The sequence below is a fragment of the Drosophila mauritiana genome, chromosome 2L, assembly GCF_004382145.1.
Source record: "Drosophila mauritiana strain mau12 chromosome 2L, ASM438214v1, whole genome shotgun sequence".
NCBI lineage: Eukaryota > Metazoa > Arthropoda > Insecta > Diptera > Drosophilidae > Drosophila > Drosophila mauritiana.
In genome coordinates, this window is record NC_046667.1 from 9,564,984 (window position 1) to 9,584,210 (window position 19,227).

A 19,227-nucleotide genomic window follows, 5' to 3' on the forward strand; every position below is an offset into this window, starting at 1 on the left:
TGTCAAGTGGAGTGCAATGATGGGGGTGTGTGCTGAGATGGCTGGGTACTGCCACTCTACTCCCGGTTGATGTAGTTGAAAACTGGCCGGAAGGTAAGGAAGTATATGAACTCGAATGCCGTCACTATGCTGAATCCCATAATTAGTCCCAGCAAGCCGCCAAATGAAGCTGTCAAAGAAAGTATGCTAATCATTATTCTAATAATTATTTAAATATATAAGCAATTATATACCCAAGGCGGACAGCCAGTTCTGAAATATGTCCGTTCGATATCTGGTGCTCATTAGATCGCTGAAAAACACATGCAGTAGTATCCTATCTGTGGCATTGCTGTTCAGGAATTTGCGATTCATTAAATAAATAGATAAGTAGATAATAGATGGGTTAAATACTTGAACGTTGGTCGGTTGGCAAAGTAGCTCATGTCCAGTCGGCCAGTGGTACTCTCAGAAACATAATGATTCGACTGGCAGTCCGGCAGACATCCACAGGGAAAACTATCCGTCTCCCGGACAATTGAGAGCGAGAAATTCAAATTGGCCAGGGCATGGGAAAAGAGTCCTGGCAATACAATATATATAACTAACTAGCAAATCACTTGAAATTTCTACCCACTTTTGCTGTGAATTATGCAATTGGTTTGCAGCACACCACAAACTTTGTAGCTGCCGTTGTTGTAGACGTACGGTGGTAGACAACCACAAAGGTCCACCGTCATCCGGACACGGCACTCGAACATGCAGTTGATAAAGGAGTAGCGTCTGAGGCCATGCATGGCCATCTCGCTTCCAAAGAGGCAGTTCCTCAGTGACAGATCCATGCGGCGAATATCGTTGGTGGCGTAGGTGGACTCCGGATTTATTCTCACAAAACTCTCCCTCGTCGTGGTGACCACTTTGGTCTCCGAGTTCTCATCCGGAAAGTTGTAGGCGTCGTGGAGGAGCAGTCGAAAGCCAAAGCCACTAAAGAAGGTGCCATAGTAGTCCGATATCATGGGGTTAAGCAGAACCGAGAGACCCGTGGGATAGCCGCATCCCGTAACGCGATATGGTCGCTTTGGAACCTGGTACGCAATTTTCCTGCACAGTGGCAGGTGTTACTTATAGTCATTAAAATGGTTCCATTATTCAATCTTACTCTGGAAAATTGTTGCTGATACCGCCAAAATAATTGAAAGTACAGCACTGCCCCTCCATGGTATCTATGCGTTGGAAGAGACTATCGCACCGCGTATTGATGCCCTTCCAAATGCAGTTGGAGATCATTTCGATGCAGTCCGGCGACAATTGCTGGGTGAGTCTGTTCAGTGTAAGGTTGTTAAGGCTCAAAATCCGATCGTATATCTGCAGCGAATCATTGCTAATCATGGTATCCACGGGCAAAAGTGTCAGATTGAAGAGGTTATGCAGCTCGGATCTATTGATTCCAACTGGAACTTGCCTGCAAAGGATTAGGAGCAGTTTCACATAAGCTTAAGCATTCGATTCCTATAAGTATATTCACATCTGGTCCAAAAAGCTAAGGGCTTTGGTCTTCGATATCTTATTGAAGTTGCATATGGTGACAGCCGGAAAGGGAATATTCCATGTGGGAAAGTGCGAGCTTTCGATAACGGTGACCGTTGGAGTTTCCTGGCTCCAGTACCAGGACACCACCACCAGCACAATGGAGGTGATGATGGCCAGGATCACCACCACTAGCCAAAACCAACGCTCGTTGCGACTGATGTCCTGCCGCGTGATGTAACTGAATCCGTGGAGGGACGTGGTCTGGCAGTAGTTGCGCATGTTCTCGGTGAACCATTCTCCGATCTGGCGAAATCGATGTTGGGGCTGAATGGGATTGTGTGAATAGTTGTGGGTAGGATGACTGCGTCTGTGACTGGCGGTGGTGGCCATTTGTTGGGCCTGAACATGGCGCAAGTCGAAGATGCGCCGCTTCTTGAAAGCCATCTTCACAGGCTGACCACCTTAGTTCAACTGTGACTTGGGCGATGTCAAGGTAATTAGGACAGCTCCTAATTAGCCGGCCCTAATGACCTCGCCTCCGTGATTCCCACCCTCTGATTCCTTCGACGTCGCCAAAGTATCTGTTGTCTGGTCAGCCAGTTGCATGTGGGTCGCACACAAGAAAAGAAAATCAGTTCGAAGACCGAAACGAAACTGCAGCCCATAAATAGTCCGGTTATGCCGCCAAAGGTTCCTGCCCACAAAATGGGTTCCTTTATGAGTGCCACTTTCAGGAGCAACCATGTAGGTCATTAGTTAGTACACTTGCCTATGAATGTCAACCAGTTTTCGTACACGTCCAGGAGCAGCTCCTCCGCAATCGCTGAGTCGTAGTAGACACGGACACGGACCTCATTTGTGGACTCTTCATTGCTAAGGTATTAATTAGAAAGAATATTTTTTAAAATTAATATTAATTAATTCAAAAAGTTATTTGAAAACTTATCAAATATTTCTTAAGCTTAAAATCGTAATAATAACACCATATGTATTATTTCCTATTAATGCTTAATCATTTGTATGGTGCACATTCAAATAAACAAATAAGGATTACCTTGTGTTAACAATACTATTATTAATCATTCCCTTTATAAATCGTATATCACTTTGAAATTCATAGCGATTGAATTCACATGGCGGAAGGCAATCGCAATTCCTTTGTTCTCCACTAATGATCTCATCATGATCTGTAAACATCGAGATATCGTTATAGTTCCGTAAATATACAGTTCTTACCAAAATCTATTACACACTGCATTTGCTTTAGATCGCAAATTGGCCAACTTTTTTCCATAGGTGATTTTGGCGGTGCACAGCCACATGATTTTAAGATACTTTTGCTGCGACATTCAGCCAGGCAGTTTATTTGGTTATATACATCAGATAATATTAGACGACGTTCTGTTGGAAAATAGCATGTTCTTTTCTGCAGAGATAAACCCTTCAGATTTTTCGTGAATCGATTAATATATGGTCTAAGCATTATGTGTATATCTGATTCGCCTGGCACAAATATCCTTGGTGTTGCTCCATTGGGTATTTCATGGGATTCGTGTATAAGCACTTCAAAACCAACTAATTTTGAACTTTGAAGGAGCTCATCATTGGATCTTAAAACAAAACTAACACCCAAATGTAAGCTGAAGAGCTGCTGATTGTAATTAAAAGTGCAGCACAGCCTTTGGTCCAGAGTCCAAATGGGCTGTAGTTTATCTAGACAGTTTACCATTCGATTGTCCCACTGACAGATTTTTATTTGTGGGCAGATTGGTAAGGACAAATCCTCCAGAAGTTCTAACCAACTTGCATTTCCTTTGGTTACTTTTCTTATTAATGAAGAGTTCATCCATTCCTTTGTGTTTAATCCGCAAATGGTGACAGCGGGAAAAGGCACTTCCGCCGTGGGTTTCATCATGGTGTCTATGAAGCGAATGGTAGGTGTTTCCTTCGACATGGAAAGGGACATGATCACTAGGATAAATGAAAGGAGGACAGCATTACAAATGAGAAGCCACCAGAGTATCCTTTGCCATGTTTTTGCTCCCACAAAAATGTGAAAGCCATGTATGCTGGCCATCTCGCAGTAGATCTCAAATCCTGTCTTCCGCTTACATAGACCATCATCATTACGGGCTCGCAGAAAACCAAGAAATTTAGGCAGTGGAAGCTCTTCAAATCGTTTCGACACACTATGATACCATCGGAGAATATTTAATCGTTTTAGGTTCCTGTATAGATTGGTGGTTCTTCCAGTTGGCTTCTTAAAACGCTGAAGAGGCTGGCATTTAATCGCTTTTTTAGGTCTCAGGTAATTCTCAAAGTTAACTAGATAAAAGCGAGTTGGTGAATCCTCTCCTGAAACGGCGGACATGACTACTTGGAAAGTAATCAATGAAGAACCTGTGTTGAACTAGTCCATTAAGCTGTTTTACACATTATTTATATCAAAGCTAGAAGCCATTAGCAGTCTGAGTTACATCGTCTTATCAGTCCGTATCACGCCTTTAATCTGTCCTATACCCAATCAGCCTTATCATAATCAATAATTATTAGCGCCTTCAATTATCAAAGGTCATTGGAAGTGGGCGGATGACTTTCACCTCGATAGTCGTGTGTACTTAGACGTAATCGAGGCAATGAATCAGTATCAATTGTTCGGTTACCTTCACACCCCCAACTGAAAAAACAATTATCCACATATTTATTTGTCTATGCGCAACTAACTGGCTACTGAACTACACAGCCGATAAGCTCGGCAAATTTGAATAGGAAATTGTTTGCGGCAAATATATTATTATGTGAACTTCCTACTCGCTCCTCCCCATTATTGTTATTGTTTTTCAGTTTGCATTGGCTTGCTAATGAGCGTATTATTATTTACCCAACCACCACCCACAATTACGGTGTTCAAATATTCCGCTCGTGTCACCTGGTCGAATTTCAAGTGTCATTGTGGCTCCAATTTTGAAATGTACCATTTGCCTTGATTTGGTTTCCAAATATGTATCAACTTTAAGGGTTTTCCCAAATCTATAATCGTAAGTTTGTCAGCTGATTGGCAATCTGTTAGATTTGGATTTTCACGATTCGTAATCGCATAGTCACAGCGTTTTTTAAAGCCATTAATGTGTCAGATTGAAAGCTATCTCAAATGGTGATAAGCCCATTCAGATTTGAAGATCGAAAGTTCAGAAAGTACGCGGTTGTTATCATAAAGATAAGGGGCGTGTGTCTCCTAGGTGGGTATACCCAAATGAAAAATGTATTAAAACAAATATTAGGAAAATAAGAAGTATACCAATACAAAATAAATTAAATAAATTCACCTTTGATGGCGCATTATTTTAATTTCAGTCTTGCCCTACTAGGATGTTTGTTTTTTACACAAGTTCTACCTAAAACACAAACATATGTGCCACATACTTTTGGGGATTTTAGGGATATCAAGACATGAGATTGACTTAGGATCGATTCGTAATATAAAACTTATTGCTAAGTGGAAAACCCCTAATAAATAACTCACAGAATAACCGGAATAGTCGAAATTTCCCACCGTAACGCAGCAAAAGCGGATGATAAATATTTTCTCTGCAAATATTTACGAGAAAATATGGACAAATATTTGAATTCAATGGAAATGTGAGCGCCATAAATTTTTCCCAGAATTGGGATTCGCATGGTTTTAATTATCTGCGGTTGGGTTTTTGTTTTCGGCCTTTTGCCCGTTTCGAAACCAAGGTTGCCAAATCTCTCTAATGATATTCCGCCGGCATTTCGCCGCTCATTTGCATGCCACGTGCCCGGCAGGCGATGTCTCCCAATATATTACTCAGTTATTGCTCCGATGTCGGGGCCTGATAAGGTAGGTTACCCGACTTCGGCGGAATCACTTGCTGGGCTTAAACGATCCGGGACAGATGCACTCGCCTCCAGCTGGAAGTTCTGGGAGTTCTGGCCTGGGTTATTTCGATCCATATATATATGTACGTACATGTATATATACAAAAGGTGACTGTGGCTCATTTCGAGCGATTTGCGTCACGCAACGGTAAAGACAAGTGTGACTGCAACTGTATCTGCGGTTTGGATGCACACCTCTCTCGTATCTGAATCTGTATGAATCTGTATCTCCATTTTGACCGACTGACGTGGCCCTGAAGGAAGCAGGCGGGCTATTTTGCGAGGTGCCGCCTAAGTAAACTCAATTTGTTTGCGATAAGCCGGAGCGGAGGGGAGTGATCCACCATCCATCCATCCACCCATCCAGCGGATCCATTCATCCGTCGGGTTCTTGTTTCCAGGCAGGCCCCCCCGGAGAGCTGTTGTCTCGTATTGGACCGTATTTATTATCATCTGGCGCTGATTTATGTGGTCGTTAGCTTGCGACTTTTTTCTTAGCAAAACTAGAGCGAGGCTAATCTCTTGCAATTGACGCAAATTGATTTTGCACTCGAAATCGAAATGGAAATCGAACGTTCTGCCTTGGCTTCGATTCATGTTTATTCGCACTTTCGATGAGCTGTTCCAAAAATGGGTAAGGAACGTGCCGGGTTCTACGATGCAGAAAACGTGATCGCTTCAAAGTCACAATTCCCGCGGAGGTCACTGGTTAGATTGCATCTAACTTTTGGGTAGACCACTCACAAGCCATGTGTTCAAATATGATTCAATTGAAACCCATGGTTTGTCACTCCAAGATCATGTGCTAACCATACTTTGAAGCAATGATTGGGAATGACATAATGCGATGGAAAAGAAAAGAAAGCCTACACAGTTCAAGATCTCTATTTAATTGCGAATTCTCCAACACGATCGACTGGCTAAAACACAAGGCAGCCGTTGTTTACTGCTTTCCTTGTCGATTCAAATCGATTCGAATCGTTTGGCTCGAATCAATCAAATTGTTTACACGCCCATAAATAATTATTCTTTTGTTTGTTTGTTGTTGCTCCACGGCCGCCCTGTTGGTCAGGTTCTAAATTTATTTTCACCAGCAATTGCCTTCTGGCATCGTTTTTTGTGGGCTCTGATCCCAGATTATCAGGGATGGAGGAGCAGCTTTATCAGTGGCTCGCGCCATTCACATGTTGCGACACTATTTTTAGACAGTGTTTTGCGAAAAAATCATTCACAAAACAAATGACAATCAGCACAAATTAGCAGGTTGATAGCCCCCAGAGGAATTTTATTGTATGTCTCTGGGCAACATAAACTAAACTAAAATCGGAAACGGCAGCACTTGGGTTATGTTGAGAAATGGTTGCCAAGTCAGGATATTTCAATTCCGTTTGAGTGGTTTCCATAGAAATACCACTTCGGGGGCTTTCCACTCCAATTAAATTCCCATTGTGCAGAATAAATTGTGTCAAGCCTTTGTTTTGTAAAGTGTTTCATTGTTTGGGGGAAATCTTTCATGAATCTGTAGTTCCCAATAATTCTTATCAGCCGATGAGTTCATCTTTGCGAATTTGTGACGTTTGTCGGTCAGGCCATGCTCACTATTATCAGTATTTAAATCTGTTAGAATTACGAGGAAAGTTTTCAAACATTTTGATGACTGTCATTTCCTGTCGGTTTTTATTGTTCCACATCGTTAATAAAAGCTTATTCTATGAAAATGTTGGTTTCGTACCGAAAGATATATTCCACACGCAATTAACAACGAAATCTATAAAATGTATTTATACCACGTTTTGAGATCAAAAGGTTTCCGAGAATCGTTTACTGTATGATATGTAGGTTATTTGGTACTTTCCCAACAATTGGCCACTGTACTGTTGGTATCTTTATAATTATATTTCAGCAGGAAAACCTCAAAGTGACATATTGTACAGCTGGGAATGAATACAACTGGTTAAACACTTGGCTTACACGTTTTTTGAGTTTTCAAAGAAAGTCGAATTTCCCGACTATCAGATACCCGTTACCGTTTGTCTGGGATATCGATAGATATTGTTCAAAAGTGATGGCAGTTTGGGCAGTTTTTTGGGACAGACGGACATGGCCAGATCGACTCGACTATTGATCCTGATTAATAATATATATATTTTCCATATTGAAACGCTTTCCTTTTACATACTTTTCAACGAATTTAGCCCTCTTAATATACGAGTTAACGGGTATAAATACAATGGGAAACGCGTGAAACTTATAAAACATTCTGCAATGATATCGAGGTACGGTTAACACACACTTCACTTTTGAGTACCGATAAATTGAAGGACACTTCAGAAAGTCAAAAATCGAGTTCGAAACTTTGAAAATGAAGAAAAGCAAGTTCGTTGCTCTCACAAAGAATTAAATTCTGTAGACGTTTTGATTACCAGATCGATTTGTTTGAAATTCCCAAGGCAATACTTGGAAGTACTACAGGTAGGTGAGCGGGTGATTGATCTTGAGAAAACCTTATAAACTAGCCACTCAGTAATAGTAGCTCACAGCTGGACTTTTCTAATTATACCCGTTAATTGTAGAGTAAGAGGGTATGCTAGATTCGTTGAAAAGTATGTAACTGGTAGAAAGAAGGGTTTTCGACTCTATATGGGACATGATGGAATTTGTTTTTAATTTTATAATACTTTTCCCCACTTTCTACCGGTATTTCAGAAAATGTTGAAATTTCTCTGATCTGATTGTCAAGGAACTCGACTATAGCATTCTCTCTTGTCTCAAACTTATTTTTAAACTTATTTCCCAGCTGAGCAATTAAATTGTTTGAGCGGCGCCAAGCTGGCGTCTGTGTTTCCCTCTATCCGCACACATATAGAAATATTGAAAATATAATACGAGTATGCCCAGATCGGCGACTACCAGTGCAAACACTCCCACATGGAGAACATGTTAATGAGGAACGCTTTTTTCGGCGCTTCGTTGGTTTTGTTGGCCGAGCTTAATACTGTGACGTCAGGAAAGTCATTGAGCTATAATTTAATAGCCAGCGACTGCTATGTCTGGCCAAAAAGAGCAAAAAAGTGGTAACGAAAGCAGAAAAAAAATAATAAATAAAGTAAGAAAAAGCCATAGCAAACATTCTGTGGAGTGCGAGTATGATTGAAATCCAAACACTAGGAAGAGAAGTCGACGGAGCTACCTGAGCGCAATATTAAGTTACACTTATGTATGACGAACGATGCCGCTGTCGATTCCGATTCCGAATCCGATGCCGAATCTGAATTCGAATCCGATCTGAGCGCTGAGCTGAGCTGAGCCAGTCCAGTCAGCTACGATAAAGTCGCGAGATTAAAAAAGTCAAGTGACAAGACAACCAAGTGCGTCAATCGCTGGGGCTAAATGCGAAACAACACACTCCCGGTGACGGAGTACAAAAGTCCGTCTGCATTGGTGGCATCTTGGCTTTACTTCTTTTTTGTTCCCTCCCTGAGCTGGGTTGGGTGCATCAGCCATCGGGATGGGTTCTTTGTCCAGACTGGTGCGTGCAGATGGCCCATCCGCATCGTTGGATCTCGGATCGTGACAAAGAAAATTCACGCAAATATTGCGTTTGACGTCAGGCCTACGATCATGATCAGGGTCTGGAACCGGGGCTGGGCTTTCCAGATGGACTGCCTTTAAGTTGGGAACTCTGAGATTATTCACTCAAGTGGGAAGTGCCATTTGAATCGAGATGCGAGGCACTTAATTGAAGTGCAGCCCCGGCAATTCAATGCAGTGGTAGCGATGGGTTGGGATTCCAAAGGGGTGTAGAATAACCTTGGTGTGCCCAGTATTATGATCCTCTACTCTGGATCAATTAGTTATGCTTCATTTATGATAGAGCCAAGTTAAGCTGAAAGTTGCATTTGATACTATGAACTGGATTTTCACGTTTCATTTGGTCTAAGCCATAGGATTATATCTTAACCAAAACCTATGGTGGTTTCTCTACAATTTTGTTAATAATATATTATTCATTTTGTTGTTCTCATTCTTGATGTCCAGCCTTGATCATTATGGACTTTCCTGCTTTTTATCGATCACTTTAATTGTAAAGTGCGGCCAGCCAGTTGCTCGACTTAGTTTTAATCACTTCGACTGCGCCGGAATAGCAATTGTAGCCAGAATGGTTTTTGCTGGGAAATGGCTCGTGGCCGTTTGATCACGTGCCCGGGAAACTATTGTTACTCATACGCCACGTTGCCGCCTGCAGACGAAAGGTTCAATGCATTTCGCGGCAGTTTCCCAAGCAATTAGCATATGATGGCTTTGCATTACAATGACGAGGCCTGCGACAACTGACGACTGCTGTCCGTCCACTGACGCAGTTGCCATGTGAGCCGCAGGAGGAGGATTCCGGGAGGGGAGAAGAAATGCAACTCGAACTCGGGGTTTGTATGTCACTCAGACCCAGACTGACGTACGCATCTCGCTGGGATTGCCGACTGGTATTGGGCATTGGATCTGTACCGAAAATCGGATCGAATCCACGATAAATATGCGCATATGGCATGGCGTTGGCCATGAACTCAATGGTTCTGCACAAAATTGGCGCAGATTTCGACGAGAGTTTGCATAATCCCCGATCCCGAGGCATTGCGCAGTTGGTCGGATTTGCATTGCAGATGGGTCCGGGAATTTCGCCAAGTTCAACAACAGCTCAGATAAAAGAAGTTGAGACGGTTCAATGTCTGACCTTAGATGGCGCCATCTGTCTGTTCCTTGGGGTCCAAGATCACTCTTTTGCGCATCGCAAAAGCACAAATCTGATGTTGTTTTTCTGGCCTAGGATCCTACGATCTCCGCCAGCTCAAATTTATTCGCTTTCGGTTGTTTTCCCTTTCTATTCCATGTGAAATTCTTGGTAAACAATAGTCGCGTTCGCACCACTTCGGCGAGCCCTCTGGAATAGAAATGTGTTGGAATGACGATCGAGGCACTTGAAATTCCTTGTTTACTATATAGTAAACTATGGATTAATCTCAAAATAGGCTTGGCAAAATCATCATGACATTTACATTCAAGCGATTTCGATGTGATGATTTCAATGTGACGAAGGTAGGGGTAGGTTTGGGATTCTACCAATAATTTAGTAATTTGTTTACTGATGGTTAAAGGTTGACAACATTTAGTTGAAATAAACAGCTATTGGTTTCAAAGATCGTTTCAGTAGGGTAATAAAAATTCTGCTTGATCGCTTATTATGAAATTACTAATTACTCAACAGTATAACAAATAAATTAAATTAAAACAAATTACTATTAATAGCTCTATAGGCATTAATGTATTCTAAAATGAATTTCGTGAAGAATTCTCGAGTAATTAAAATGTAGCCAGCATGTATGTATTCACAAAAAGAGTTTTTATCGCCTTATTATTATCATTTGTATTTTAATGCGAATATAAATGTGGCTTTGTGATCTTGTTATAATTGCGCTGTGATTATTGCTTTATATACATATTCGTACACAAGATATAACCCCTCCTACTTTTCAACATCGCTCATCCAGAGATATCCAGACACGACTAATTCGATCAACTCCGCCTGGTGTAGCCCCACCCTCTCTGGGCTCTCTCCACCGCTCGCGATCAGTGCTCCCCAGAGAGGAAGCCCCTCGTAACTCTCCGGCACTCCAATTCCCAGAGAGCACTTCGTGAAACTGCCGAGAGCCGAACGAGCGGCGACGATTGCCGAGCCGTTGATCACAAAACTGGCTGCCATATGGCGAAACCAGTTAGTCGCCATCCAGAGCCGCCAGACCACGTAACGCCACGACGATTCTCGCCGGATACACCGATTCAATTCGATTCGCCGCGATCGTCAGTGCTATATATACCGTTCCCAACGGAGCAGAGCGATAAAGATAAATGTGCAAAAACAAAGCGCACTTAGATAAAGATAGCGAAGTTCCCATGTGGAAGGCACAGTGCAAGTGAAGTGAAACGAGAACGCAGTTTTGAATAGGAAATACGAAGTACTCACATATATAGAGAACCAGAGACTTGGAGTCAGAATGCAAATGTGGCGAGCATAAAGTCGCAAAGCGTGAAGATCTACGATATATACGAGTATAGTCGATTCCAAGTGCCAGCCAAGTGAAACCCAGTGTGCAGCCGAACCCAAACCGAATGACTATGACTTCTACGGTGCTCCAACGGCCCATTCAAGCCAAGCCAGAGAAGAAGGCCTCCTCCAAGTCGACCAGCTCCTCGAGAAGCCGCTCCACGATGGCCTGGTCCAATGAGAAGCTGCGCTTCTCCTGCATCGACAACATCGGACTCAAGCAGCTATGGAAGCTGATTGCCCTGGACACGAGTGCGCCATCCAAGCAGCGCAGTGCCATGATGTTGGAAGTGGAGCAACAGCAGCAGCAGCAGCAGCAATCGAACAACAATAACGAGGTAAGTGGCCGAAAGAAAAGAAAGCTTGTAAGCGATTGTGACGTCAATGAGGATTGGGGCAACGCATCCACATCCGCGTAGAAAGCCAACTTGCAGAGAAAGTGACCAAAAAAATATAAGTAAGACAGTCGAAAAAAGCATACGGGGTGCTGGTAAACTCCGACTCCGGGTCGTGAATGACGTCTGTTTGTTGTGGACACATTGTTGAAACATCTGTGGGTCCCACCCAGTCACCACCCCAAATATGCGAATGGCAAACAGAGTGCGGGGGGAGCTCGGAGAAGGGGCGGCCTGGAATTCCAATAATCCACGTAACGCCAATTTGCATACTACTACGAGTCTGCGCTAATTAAAGCCGCCGCAAATGAGACCCGTGAGCGTAACTCAGCCGGACATGGCCAGTTATGAACACACATCGCCAGCAGATTGAGATGTGGACACTTGGCTTGTCCGCCAGTGGGGACAATCGAATCGATTCATTTCGATTCCGTTTCATTAAAGACAATTGATTCGTTGACAAAGACGAGAGAGATTCATCTCCCTTTTTAGACAGTCAAGTCCTTATTTCACTCAGTGATTGAATCGCTCTGGGGTTTATTGACTTCGTTTCTCTCAGTGTGATCACTTGGAGCACTCTTGATCGCTTCAAGTGTCAAGTGCAGCGGCCCACACTCTTAACGACCTCAGCTATTATCCGTTTATTTCGGCCATTTTAATTTTGAGGTGCTTTAAGATCAAGGCTTGCGAGCGGAGCGAAGGTTATTAGAAGCACGGAGATCGGGTTTGGGGCTACTAAATTAGTAGTACTAATCTAGTTTCTAAATGTAAATCCACGGTTATTCCCCCTATTCGATCCGTTGTCATCTTAATTATGTAGCCAATTTCGTTGATTCGAATTCCCGCTGAATGTCGAACTTTCGCAGAGTGATTCACGTGGATTTTCGTGTAAGCCGCGATGAGTGCAGTAAAGGGAACAAGACGTTATTCATATTGACGCACTTCGGATCCGGTTCTCCTCCGGCTAACGGTTACTCATGACCAATGTGCCAGCCCCTAGAACTGCGACTTAGAATGGTGCTTGGTGGTGCTAAAAGAGTCGGATAGTTTCTGGCCCTGGGACACGGATCTCTAACCCTCTGCTGATGGGCTGGGTATTGCGATATTGATACTTTTTTTTGAAGCCAACTGGTTTGAACCCCCTTCGGGCCCCATCTGCCACCCTTCCCTTGAGCAGGGGAGCCCCTGGTCGCCCCTTTCGTTGGATTGACGTCAATGCAAATAAACTCCCCGACGGACCGAGACTATCGATATATCAAAGAAACCCCCCCAGACGGTCTGGGCCAATTTCTTCTCCTCGCCTCGGTGTTGTATTATAATGTCAGGGTTGTGTTCTAGAAAACCTGCGAAGGCTGCTGCACCTGAGTCACGCCCACCGCGTTGGGCATCCTGAAAAACCGGCTTTATGTTGCATGTTGCATGTTGCAGGTTCAGGGTCAAAAGCAACCAGCCCTCATCGGGGTTAGGGTGGACCCAAAACTAAGGTGAACCAAGAATCCTACATTTAGACAGAAAAAAAAAAAAAAAAAAAAAAATTAATTCGGCAGGTTCGGCTCAGCCAAAGCGCTCTGACGTCACGCGCATAAATTTATTTGAGCAATGGTTTAAGCTTTTTTTATATTTTTTTTTTTTTCTATTTGCCTCTTTGGTGTGCTTTAATTTTTTCGTTGTTTCTGTCGGTTAACACGTTCGTCCGGCGGCTATAGAAAATGTTAAGTAGTCATAAATAAACACTACTAAACTGTGGGCTTAGTTAAACGCAGGAATATCGCAACAAAATGAAAATAAAAAACAGTCTAAAAATAACGATGTGGCTGAAATCGCGGCCAAAACGCACTCAGAACCCGAACTCGATCTCGAATTTGAACTCAAATGAATGCGAATCGAATCGCTCAAGCGAAAAGTGCTGTAATTTTTTGTTGTTACCCGATGTCAGAGTTAAAGTTAATTATTGTTTTGTTCACATTGCGGTTTTAACTTTTCATCTGTCAGAAGTGATTTCCTTTGGCGAGATTTCTCTGAAATACATCACACACGAGCGAACATCATCCAAGTGATGAGATAATAAAACATGTAATAGCATATAAAAGTGAAGTAATAGGGGTGGCGCGATTCTCCCACAGTATGACGTACTTAATCCTAATCCAAATGAATGCCCATGTGCTAATTTCAACCAGGTGGGGTGGCGTACGTGCAAAAATGTGCGAGTATGGACTATTTAATGGGCTCGCTGCCAATCTGTAGTATAGTAAATGCAGTTGTAAAACAAGTAGTCAATGAATACAAGCCGCTGACGTCGATTATTCCGATCGAAGCTATAATTAAGTCCCCGTTAACTCCGAAGCGTAACATGTAACTCTCGATAAAGGTCAGTGCTGACGACACGATCCAACGAACCTCGAATATTGATTATTGGAATCTGATAGGCGGTGTGCGCTCCACCTCAAACGAATGTGACATCTTATTAGCGCCTAATTAATACATATAATGGGGGGTCTTTTTGGTTAACCATCCATATGGAAATGCGAGCCGAGAGGCCAATAGAATGCGATCAAAACAGGTCTTAGGAATTACAATTTTAGGCGCCGTTAGCCAAATTTCACATTCCAAGCGATTCTGAAGTCAGAATCATCGTGTTGGTCGCCCATTCATTATCTCTAACCCATATCTATGGGGATTTCGCAGTTAAGCCAGTGTATTTGCACCCTCAAATCAAACATTTGCCCACCGCTAACTGCCGCAAAATGATAAGCCCAAGATCATACCATACCCCACTGATAAGGAGCGATGACCCTGGCAACGGGTGTTCACTGTGCTGCAATCCACCACCATCCAACCCTTTTCCATCCCTCCAGCCCAATGAAATGGAACGCGTGACGAATTTGTGCCACATATGCAAATTTTCCGTCTTACGTAAAGACCGCTCGCCATCGGAGCAATGCTATTAGCCCAAGATTACGGCCGTTGGTAGGGAATTGCTTAAGAATACGCAGTGTTATCTGGCCAGTTAAGATACGATAATAGTGGGGAGATAGCGCAAGAAAACAAGAGCAGAAGCAGATAGGCGGCCATATAAGATGGGGGGCTCAAACAAGTTCCGCGGCATTTACCTTAATTAGTCAATTAATCAACAGCAGCGGAGTGAGGAGGATCGTTTCGGTTTGTATCGGATTGGTTTTGATCAGTTCGTCGTATTGGTTCGGATCGCCTTCTACGCTGACAGGTCGTTATTTGTTATGGCCAATGCTTATGGCTCAATTCGCATAGGCAGCGCAAACAAAAACAAACGCCAACTTTGCATACTAAGTGCCTCATTAGGGACACGGCAGTGCCGGGGATCTCGGTCGTAAACCACACACGACGACCCATCAAGTGGCTCCGCATTTTTATATAAGCACAAACAAAAACGGGCCGCCTAGAATTTTTCGCCATTTGCCCATGCATTCGGCTTGAATAATTAATTAACGCCTTCGTGAGTCACAAAATGCAATGCACTGCTAAATATTTTGTATCACCTTCTTGCACTAACTAACTAATTTATGCATTTCCTTTGTTACAGCGGATACCCAACGAGAACTGCGACTATTTGGGTCTACAGAGAGCGGGCCAGGCGCCGAAGAGTCACATCCAGTCGCAGGATCCGGCTCAGATGTCCCTGCTCAAGTTCTTGGCCATTGTAAGTACCCCATGTTGTTAGCACACTCGTCTCGTGCCAATTGGCCAGAAACTTTCCACCGGAGCGCTTCCTGGTCAGGAGCCTCGGACAATGTGCGATCGGTTGGCCTGGCGAGCTGCCTGCATAAATTTCACGTTTACGAGGCTGTGAGTTGGGCGTGGCTGCCCGCCGGCTGGCAAATAAAATTCGTTTGATTATTTATAATCGCTGCCGGCGGACAGTAATGTTTCCCTCTGGCGAAAAAGATCGAGGCAAACCCGTTCGCAGCCGCGATAACTGCAATTTATCAATGAATGCGTATTTCATGTTCTCCTTTACTAAGTTCATTTTTCCCTTTGTTTCCAGAATGCCCTAGAGCTGAGTGCCCCAGCAACGCCACATCTCCTCCAGCATCAGCAGGCCCACCAGCAGGCGAAGCCACAGGGCTGGATGCAGCTTTCCGGTCACCCAGAGAGGTAAGAATCTTACAAATAAATTACATTTTTTAGAAAACAATTTAATAAACATTTTATTAGTCAAATTACTAACTGCTACTATTATTCTTATTTTGCAGCATTGTTCCCACATCGACTGGAATAGTGCGCAAGCGGATATCAGGACTGGAGGATAGCGAAGTACATGCCTACCGACTGATCTGCAAGGAACCGCAGACCGCTCAGATAGTGCCCGCCTTCTTTGGAATACAGGAGATGCAATCACAGCACTTTATTGAGCTGCAGGATCTGCTGGCTGGCTTTCGGGATCCGTGTGTGATGGACATCAAGATGGGCAGCCGCACCTTCCTCGAATCGGAGGTCAGCAATGCCACGCTCAGACCGGACCTCTACCAGAAGATGATCGCCGTGGATGCGGCAGCTCCCACGCCTGCGGAGCACGAGGCACGAGCGATCACCAAGCTGCGGTACATGACTTTCCGGGAGTCCCTGTCCTCCTCCCACTCCAAGGGTTTCCGGATCGAAGCACTGCGTCTGCGCGGACGACCGCCTGTCAAGGATTTGAAGACCTGCCGAAGCAGTGAGCAGATTGCCCAGACGATCGAACAGTTTCTGGCTGCTCGGCGATCCGTGCAAAAGGAGCTGCTGAAGCGACTGAAGCACATGCGCCTGGTCATCGAGCAGTCGTCCTTCTTCGCTCGCCACGAGATCATTGGCTCCAGCATCTTTATCGTCTACGATGACGATCGCGTTGGCGTTTGGCTAATTGACTTCGCCAAGTGCCGGGAGCTGCCACCTCAGGTGAGGGTTGACCATCGAAGTGCTTGGGCGCCTGGAAACCGAGAGGAGGGTCTGCTCCGCGGAATGGATGAGCTCATCCGCTCCTTCGAGGAGGTCTACGCCCGCTGTGGCTCCCATCGCAGCTGCCTTAAAATCTAATGGATAGACACGGATCGATTGCACCGGCAGCTGGATCTGCACCAAAAGACTGATCACCCAAGCTCCATTTGTACAGATAGAAAGTTAGATAAGAGAAGAGGATTCACCGCATCGCCCGGGCTGAGCTCCACCCTATATTAGCCCCTTGTTCCATATTGGAAATATCGGGATTCAGCTCGGTTAGAAAGTTTAAGAGTAGCTGAAAAAAAAAAATTACGATTAGTATTGATCACCAAGCAGCATTTGTTTGATTGAAACAGGTTTAAACTAAGTATTTGTGCAAAGCAATCCAAATCTGAACACAAAAAATAAAATATCTTAAGAAAGTGAAACTTTGCGTTTGAATTCTTATAAGTGGGAAATCGGGAGTAAATCAATCTGTGAATTCATTTTGGGCCCTTTATATTGGGTAATAGACACGTTTACGCTATCCATGAGTTCATTGCAAACAGGGCAATTATTGTCTGCAGCATTTAAAGATTGGACTGGAATAGTAAAATTAGAAAGTTTAAATAGAAGCGAAAATCTATTCTACGTAACAATTAAGACTGCCTGTCTAAATTCAAAATATGTATCAATAATATCGACTAAACATTTATAATTTTAAAACATCACGATGAGAAACTTTCTTACCTTATCCAAAAACTTCTCAACTCGAACGTTGCAGCTAAAGTGCGCCGAATGTGTAGATGGCCAAGGGACGTGGTCGACCGACCGCCGGCACCAAGCAGCCAACGCTTCAACCGACCCAGAGAAGGTGAGGAGGTGAAAAAAATTATTGATCATATAGCCACCAAGGAGGGTGAAATGATCAAGATCAGATGGAAAACTATGGATCAAAGGATCATTCCTGAGAACCAAGCAAGAATCTGGCTTGCAATGCACTAATCAAAAAGTAACCCAGCACAACGTTCATGTCAAGAACCTGCGCGAATTGACTAAGAACGCCGAGATCAGGAACACCGACACATTGACCACCAATAATGGGAGAAATATCGTTGAAGATGATTCTGATGAGGACGATAGTGATTCCAATGTGGACACTGGGGTGAGGGCTAGTCAAACGGTAGAAAATAGCGATGACCTGCCCTCCACATCTAATGCTTGGCTCACGCTGGTCCATACAAAACTATCAGGAAGAGGCTGAAAAGCAGGGATAGTAAATTTACGCGGAAGGGACAATAAATAAGTCAACTTACTTTGGCATAGGTATGCGTAGCACCTTTCCTTCAAAAGTAGCAAGTTGGTCATTTATACGAAGCAGGGGAACGTCTTAGAAGCGCCGTTGCACATATTCAGTTGTTTGCGCCTTTTAAAGTTGGTCTTGGGTCCGAAGTTCTGGAGAAGATCGCACTGGATACAGTAGCGTGGTCTTTGCATCCTGAAAGTCATGTTCGCAGCTCAAGGACGAATTGTATTCATCCTAAAATTGCGCAGAAACACTGCGGGTTCAATATCTAATTGGGTGCTTTGATTTTTCGAATTTATGTCTCACCTGGGGTTGTGCTGACTTGTCATCCTCTATTTCTGCATCGTCATCGGACTCCGAATTTATTTCAGCTGCATTCTTGCCATTTTTGAGTCCGAGCCGTGCTCAGCTTTGCGCTTTGGCACTAGCGTTCACTTCGGAGAACCAGCATTAATACCTGAATCCACTACAAGTTCCACTGACGTTCCTGGTCTCTGCGGTCTTCCTCGATTCGTGCAGCTCCTTGACATCAACCTTCTGCTATGTTACATTTTTATTAGGCGTCGCAAGCCAGATTCTTGCTTGAATCACAGGAACCATCATTTCGTCCATACTTTCCGTCTGATTTTGAACATTCCGCCCTCCTTGGTGGCTACGTGATCAATAAGTTTTTCCACTTCCCCTTGTTTTTTCTGGTTCGGTTGACGAGTCGACTTTCTTGGTAAGGTCGGTCGACCACATATCTTGGCCACCTTTACATTTAGAGCGGCCTTCGATTTAGCTGCAACCTGCTGCAAAGTAGCGAAAATGAAAAAGTTGGAGTTTATTGAGTCCCTCCCGTGGAGCCCAGTGGCAGCCAGGCCATCTTCAGCACATGGTCTTAAACTCCCGGTAGTAAATTATCGCGGAATAGTGGGAAATAATTCAACTTACTTTGGATTAGGTGTGCACAGCACCTTTCCCGCAAGCTCAAAGGAATTCGGAGTCCGATGACAATGCAGAAATACAGGATGACAAGTCAGTTCAACCAGAGGTGAGATGTAAATGTGAAAAATCCAAACATACCAGACGGAATTAAATATTAACTC

At 43.8% G+C, this 19,227-nt stretch overlaps 3 protein-coding genes and 1 long non-coding RNA gene across 7 annotated transcripts; 1 reads left to right on the top strand and 3 right to left on the bottom strand.

Moving 5' to 3' along the window:
• Positions 1 to 46: 46 nt before the first annotated feature.
• Positions 47 to 2,191, bottom strand: LOC117151072 (sodium channel protein Nach). Of its 2 annotated transcripts, XM_033318314.1 has the most exons (6): positions 1,505 to 2,187; positions 1,139 to 1,441; positions 617 to 1,080; positions 394 to 562; positions 234 to 331; positions 47 to 169 (listed from the first exon to the last, which is right to left on the bottom strand). In XM_033318314.1, the coding sequence occupies exons 1-6, from the start codon at positions 1,951 to 1,953 to the stop codon at positions 57 to 59; spliced, it is 1,596 nt and encodes a 531-aa protein (XP_033174205.1). In that variant the 5' UTR covers positions 1,954 to 2,187; the 3' UTR covers positions 47 to 56. The 2 variants fall into 2 exon arrangements, with proteins under 2 accessions (XP_033174205.1, XP_033174207.1); XM_033318316.1 differs by lacking the exons at positions 47 to 169; positions 234 to 331; positions 394 to 562 and having other exon boundaries at positions 920 to 1,080; positions 1,161 to 1,441; positions 1,505 to 2,191.
• Positions 2,019 to 11,172, bottom strand: LOC117151080 (pickpocket protein 11). The gene is made up of 5 exons (XM_033318325.1): positions 10,932 to 11,172; positions 2,746 to 3,885; positions 2,564 to 2,696; positions 2,279 to 2,382; positions 2,019 to 2,203 (listed from the first exon to the last, which is right to left on the bottom strand). The coding sequence occupies exons 1-5, from the start codon at positions 10,939 to 10,941 to the stop codon at positions 2,019 to 2,021; spliced, it is 1,572 nt and encodes a 523-aa protein (XP_033174216.1). The 5' UTR covers positions 10,942 to 11,172.
• Positions 11,173 to 11,571: 399 nt separating this feature from the next.
• On the top strand, positions 11,572 to 17,282 carry LOC117151075 (inositol-trisphosphate 3-kinase homolog). The gene is made up of 4 exons (XM_033318319.1): positions 11,572 to 11,844; positions 15,461 to 15,577; positions 15,923 to 16,032; positions 16,131 to 17,282. Exons 1-4 carry the CDS (start codon positions 11,572 to 11,574, stop codon positions 16,948 to 16,950), a joined length of 1,320 nt encoding a protein of 439 aa, XP_033174210.1. The 3' UTR covers positions 16,951 to 17,282.
• On the bottom strand, positions 17,059 to 19,183 carry LOC117151081. 3 transcript variants are annotated; one of them, XR_004460805.1, is made up of 5 exons: positions 19,073 to 19,183; positions 18,446 to 18,930; positions 18,150 to 18,373; positions 17,584 to 18,093; positions 17,059 to 17,149 (listed from the first exon to the last, which is right to left on the bottom strand). It is a non-coding gene; the product is annotated as an uncharacterized LOC117151081 (long non-coding RNA). The 3 variants fall into 3 exon arrangements; XR_004460806.1 differs by having other exon boundaries at positions 18,150 to 18,392; XR_004460807.1 differs by having other exon boundaries at positions 18,446 to 18,927; positions 19,073 to 19,175.
• Between the last annotated feature and the right edge of the window lie 44 nt (positions 19,184 to 19,227).